Source organism: Chrysochloris asiatica, unplaced genomic scaffold, assembly GCF_000296735.1.
Source record: "Chrysochloris asiatica unplaced genomic scaffold, ChrAsi1.0 scaffold00073, whole genome shotgun sequence".
NCBI lineage: Eukaryota > Metazoa > Chordata > Mammalia > Afrosoricida > Chrysochloridae > Chrysochloris > Chrysochloris asiatica.
Genome location: NW_006408591.1, coordinates 2,075,238 through 2,080,451, shown reverse-complemented (window position 1 = coordinate 2,080,451; position 5,214 = coordinate 2,075,238). Strand labels below are relative to the sequence as shown.

Sequence of the window (5,214 nt, the reverse complement as noted above, 5' to 3'; positions counted from 1 at the left end):
TTCACCTGGAAACTCTACAGAAATGCACATTCCTAGGCTTCATCTCCAGACCAACTGAACTAGAAACTCTGGGCACAGTGCACACTCAAGTTCGAGAACTAGTGGGTTAGATAATGTGGAAGGGAGTAAGTCTTTATATTTGGAACAATTGCAGTCTAATCAAGGAGAGAATCTAAACCTCTACAACAAGGGCACATAACTGAGCTGTGGCCAGAATGTGAAAGTTTGCATCAGAATGAACTTTCCAGCCCTTTAGCCCTAGGTGTCACAGTGCATACAGCTGGTAAGAGCTCATCTCCCCAAGTGCCTGGTCAGCAATTAGCACACCAACTGGATAAATATTTGTTGAATGAAAGTCTTTGTTCCTAGAAGGCAAGATCCAAGGAAAATGTTTTTTGACTCCTAGCTCCGTGTCCTTTACATTGTTGTTGTTGAGTGCCAAGCAGTTGGTTCTGACTCATAGTGACCCTGTACAGGGTTTCCGTGGAGCAGTTTTAAACCATCTACCTGGTGGTTAGCAGTCAAGTGTTTATCCTACAGCGGCACACCAGGTCCTTACATAATAAGTACTAAAAAAATAACTGTAATACTGAACCAAACAGGTCAGGTTCATTCTTTGAACCTTAGGCTTTTCACCTTAAAAATAAGGGGATTTCATCAGACAGCTCTTCCTCTAGCTCCAAATAGTCTAAGATTCTCTATCTGGAGATGTTCTTACCCAAAGACTAATGTGTGTAGGGCTGTTGCAACATATGTAATATTAATCTGACATTGCATAGAACAAAGGGGGAAATAAAGATTCAATGCAATGTGCATAGTATGTATATACAGATAGTTCCCAAGTGGACCTGAATAATTACTGACAATCTCTTTTCTTTTCTCTTCTGTCTCTTCTCCTTTATTTCCCTTCTACTTCTCATCTCCTCCTCCTTCCTTGTTTTCTTCCTCTCTGGCTTTGTCTTCTTTTTCTCTCTCTCCCTCAGATGCATCAGCAGCAGTTGGTCATCTCCTGGTGTGCCCTGGTTTTGCTGGCTTCTCCCCTCATGGCCATGTGGGAACTGGAGAAAAATGGTAAATCAGCTTCTTTATTTCCTATGAAGTCCTGCAATGCCAATTCAGGACTCTCAGGTAGCCCCTGCTTGGTACATCACTGAATGGGCAGCTACCCTGGCAAGGGTACCGACTGTTTGCCTTTCATGTTAGATGCCAAAGGAGGTTTTTGTGGACTGTGGTGTATAAAGAGATAAGGGCTTTGCCAGTCTTGCTTAAAAAACAGCTATGTCATATGATACAATTCCAAAGTGGAGAATTTTAGCAGAGCAAGAACTATGTTCTCTCATCTCCCACTCTTCCACCCCCTCAGTTGACACTGTGGTGACTTATCTCTGACCAAGCTCTTTGGATAAAAATATACAACTTAGGCTCACAGTGACTTAGGTTCAAGTCATGGTTATGTGAATTATTGACTCTGTGATCTTGAGTACGGTCACCACTGAGCACGAGCTTCCACACCTGTAGACTGGGGATCTTGCTTGGTACAGGGGAGTGAGTGAAAAAGAAGAAGACCCCCAACAAGATGGATTGGCACAATGGCAACAGCTATGGGCTCAAGTGTAGCAACAATTGTGAGATTGGCACAGGACAGGGCAGTGTACCGTTCTGTTGTGCATAAGGTCACTACAAGTTAGTTGGTAATAATGCAATAGCACCTAACAGCAGACTGGGAATTACAAAGTGGTATCTGTCTTAGGGGTTACTAGATGTGTTAGTAAAGACAACTCAACAGATGGTGAGGTGAAAGTAAGTATAAATGTTAGCTAGTATTATTGCTTTGATTTGAAAAATATGTCTCTGATGACTTGAACCTATTTATTATCCCAATGATCAACAAAAATTATTGATAGAATAATAGAATAAGTGTTAGTAGAGTAAGGGTTTCCCTCTATCCTTCTAGTATCTCATACTCAGTAAATATACCTTAGCTGATCACTGGTCATTCCTGAAGTACCCTCAGATGTTCTTCAATGAAGTCAGCATAATAATGGTGATGCTGTTTTTGTTGTTAAGTGCCTCAAGTGGGTTTGGACTCATAGCTACCCTATATAGGGTTTCCAAGAAGCGGCTGGTGGATTTGAACCTCCACCTTGTGGTTCAACTCAACCTTGCAATCCAGTGCAGCACCACATCAGGACTCAAATAATGCTGCTAATTACTCTTTAATTGTGTAACAAAAACAATAATGTTAATTATTCCTATTTATGAACCGATTCAACGGCACTTAACAACAACAACAACAACATTACTATTTATTGAGGACAGCATTTCCTGTATTCTCACAATATCCACAGGAAGTAGAGCCTATCTTCCTCCCATTTTACAACTGCTGAAAATGGAGGCTCAAAGATTTACTAACTGAGGTTGTTGATTCACACTCACCCAGTGGCTACATAGGAGCAAGACCTATGCAATCTGTATCCATGAAGATTGTTGTTGTTGTTAGGTGCCATCGAGTCGGAACCGACTCATAGCGACCCCATGCACAGCAGAACGAAACAATGTCTGATCCTGGGCCAACCTCACTACCAATGCCACACTTGACGCCATCAATGATGCCACATGGCTGATCCATCTCATTGGGGGTCTTCCTCTTTTTCTCTGACCCTTCACCGTACCCAGCATGACATCCTTCTCCAGCGACTGTTCTCTCCAGACAATGTGTCCAAAGTATGAGAGACGAAGCTTAGCCATCTTGGCCTCCAAGGAGCACTCTGGCTGCACTTCTTCCAAAACAGATCAATTGATTCTTTTGGCAGTCCATGGCACTTTTAGTATTCTCCTCCAACACCACAACTCAAAGGCATCAAAAGCCTAGAAAACTCTATAGGGCAATTCTGCTCTGTTACATGGGGTCACTATCCATTGAAATTGACTCATGGCAAACATCCAAACAAAAAATGAAGTTATTTCCCAAAGTCATATAGCTGATAAGGATGGAACAGGAACATGACCCCTATTCTGTCTTACTTCAAAGCCTGTACACTTAAGTCTTCACCAACTTTTTACAACAAAGACATGAAGCAATTGTTTCCTATACCCTTATAGAGTGAAGTAAGAGAAAACTGATAAAGTTTAAGCGATTACAATTGATCCAAAATAATGTTTTGATAGTCAAGAAAGTACAACACTTAACTAGATAAGTGAAAGAAATATCAGACCATTTCTCCATTTTTAAGAATGTGGCACTGTAGCATAAGCACTGGACTGCTAACCACAAGGTTGGCCGTTCACACTCACCAGTGGCTCCTTGGAAAGCCTATCACTATGAGTCAGAATCGACTCAAGGGCACTTGAAAACAACAAGAATATCAAGAAGACAACAGTCCAGCCACCTACCCAGAAACGTTGGAAAGTTTTAGAGCCTTCCTTGAATAGAAGCAAAGGCCAGCCAGATGGTTATACCAGATGCCTACCAAACCTGGGACTGTTAGTGAGCTCTGAAACCTTTCCTCTTGCACATTTAACCCCTTAGTTACTTCTTCTTTGGTAAACCACAGAAATTCCAGAAAGTCAATGTGAAAAGCACTAAGAGGTCTATGACTTTGAAAACAAGATGATAAAGAAACCAAGCCCTGGGTTATAAAAGATCCTCATCAGTTTCCTTTTGTAATTGTTTTCCATGCCCTGAACAAGGGTCTTCTAAGCAGTTTGAGTCTTAGTCTTAACAGGAAAATAGCCATGTTATTCATTCATCAGTGAGACAAAGTAAAAACTAAAGTAAATTAAAAATGCTACATGATTTTTATATCAACAAAACCCTAACTGCTGTTTACATTTTGTCTTTTGTTGCTCATTAAGTTGCATCTCCTGCAAGGTGATGCCAATAACATAAATAACATCAATAATTTGTATGCCAATAACAAGAGCCACAACTTACATTGCATTTTAGGGCATGGAGTCAAGCTATTACATAAATTAGCTTATATAATCCTCATTGTGACCTTCAAGATAAATCATAATATTTTTCCCATTTTTTTAAAGATGATACTGAAGCTTAAACTAGTTTTAAGAACACAGTGCTAGTGTGAGCTCAGTCAAAACTCAGATTTATCTAAATCCAAAGCCCAGATTGTTACCTACCATGGCATCCGGACTTGAGTGGGCATCACAATCATCTGAAGGAACTGCTAAAATGCCGATTCCTTGACTCCACTCCCAGAGTTTCTGATTTGGGAAGTTTGGACTGAGGCTTAAGAATTTGCGTTTCTAACAGAGTCCAGGAAATGCTGCTGATGGTGGCCTGATGATCGTGCTTTTGAGAACCATTGCACTAAAAATATTCTGTTCATTTAATAATTGATGTATAAATAAATGAATGAGTACATTCATCTTTGATGTGATGTGACAAACTCTTTGGGATACTATACTAAGCCAGACCTCGAGTGCCAGTTTAGATATCAAGATACTATAGCCTGGTCCAGAGCATAGAAGTCAGGTCTGAGATGCAGCCCTTGAGCTATGTGATAAGTGTGAAGTCAGATGTGACCTTGCTTAACCTCTATATCTTCCTTTATAAATGGGGAGAGTAAAGTCTACTGAATTGCCTCTTCAGATCATAAGACAGTTAAATAATACATAAATAATGAAAATCTCCATTGATGAGTCTTCCGAAGAGGAAACTAAATCCTTAAATCCCCATGGGAAATTATAGAAGGGTTTGTCTGTGTTGTTGTCTGATCCTTTGATCTAGGAATAATCACAACAGCTTGCATTGAGTTTACCTTTACCATATGTCAGGTCCTGTACTAATCATTTTATTTTTTTCATTTAATCCTTAAAGCAAAACCTACAAGGTAGATACTGTTCTATTGTCATTTTACAGATGAGGAAACAGAGCTTGTTAATAGGGACAGGATTCAGGCCTGGTCAGTCTTTCTCCATACTCTGGGCTTTTAATCACCATGTTATTCTGATAAATACTGTGCTCTGGTTTATTCCCTGTGAAAATGAAATTGTACAGGAAGTTTCTTATCTTCACCAGACCTTGGCAAAGGGTTCTGTGTTGTTTGTATTTTTCAGTGAATCAAGGTTTGCCTCATCTGCCAGCAAATCAAAGGTTAATCATTAGGAGCAATCTGCTAGTTAATGTATCCATGACAGCTATAAACTTTTGGCTGCTCTATTTCACAACCTGGAGCCCAAATGGGGCCCACAGCC

The 5,214-nt window shown here is 40.2% G+C and overlaps 1 protein-coding gene across 1 annotated transcript in view; it reads left to right on the top strand.

Moving 5' to 3' along the window:
* Positions 1–981: 981 nt before the first annotated feature.
* The window catches only part of IL12B (interleukin 12B (natural killer cell stimulatory factor 2, cytotoxic lymphocyte maturation factor 2, p40)), a 13,635-nt gene continuing 9,402 nt past the window's right edge, over positions 982–5,214 (top strand). The window contains exon 1 of the mRNA XM_006864920.1: positions 982–1,071. Coding sequence (XP_006864982.1) covers positions 984–1,071 — 88 coding nt within the window. The 5' untranslated portion in view covers positions 982–983. The remainder of the gene's footprint in view (positions 1,072–5,214) is intronic.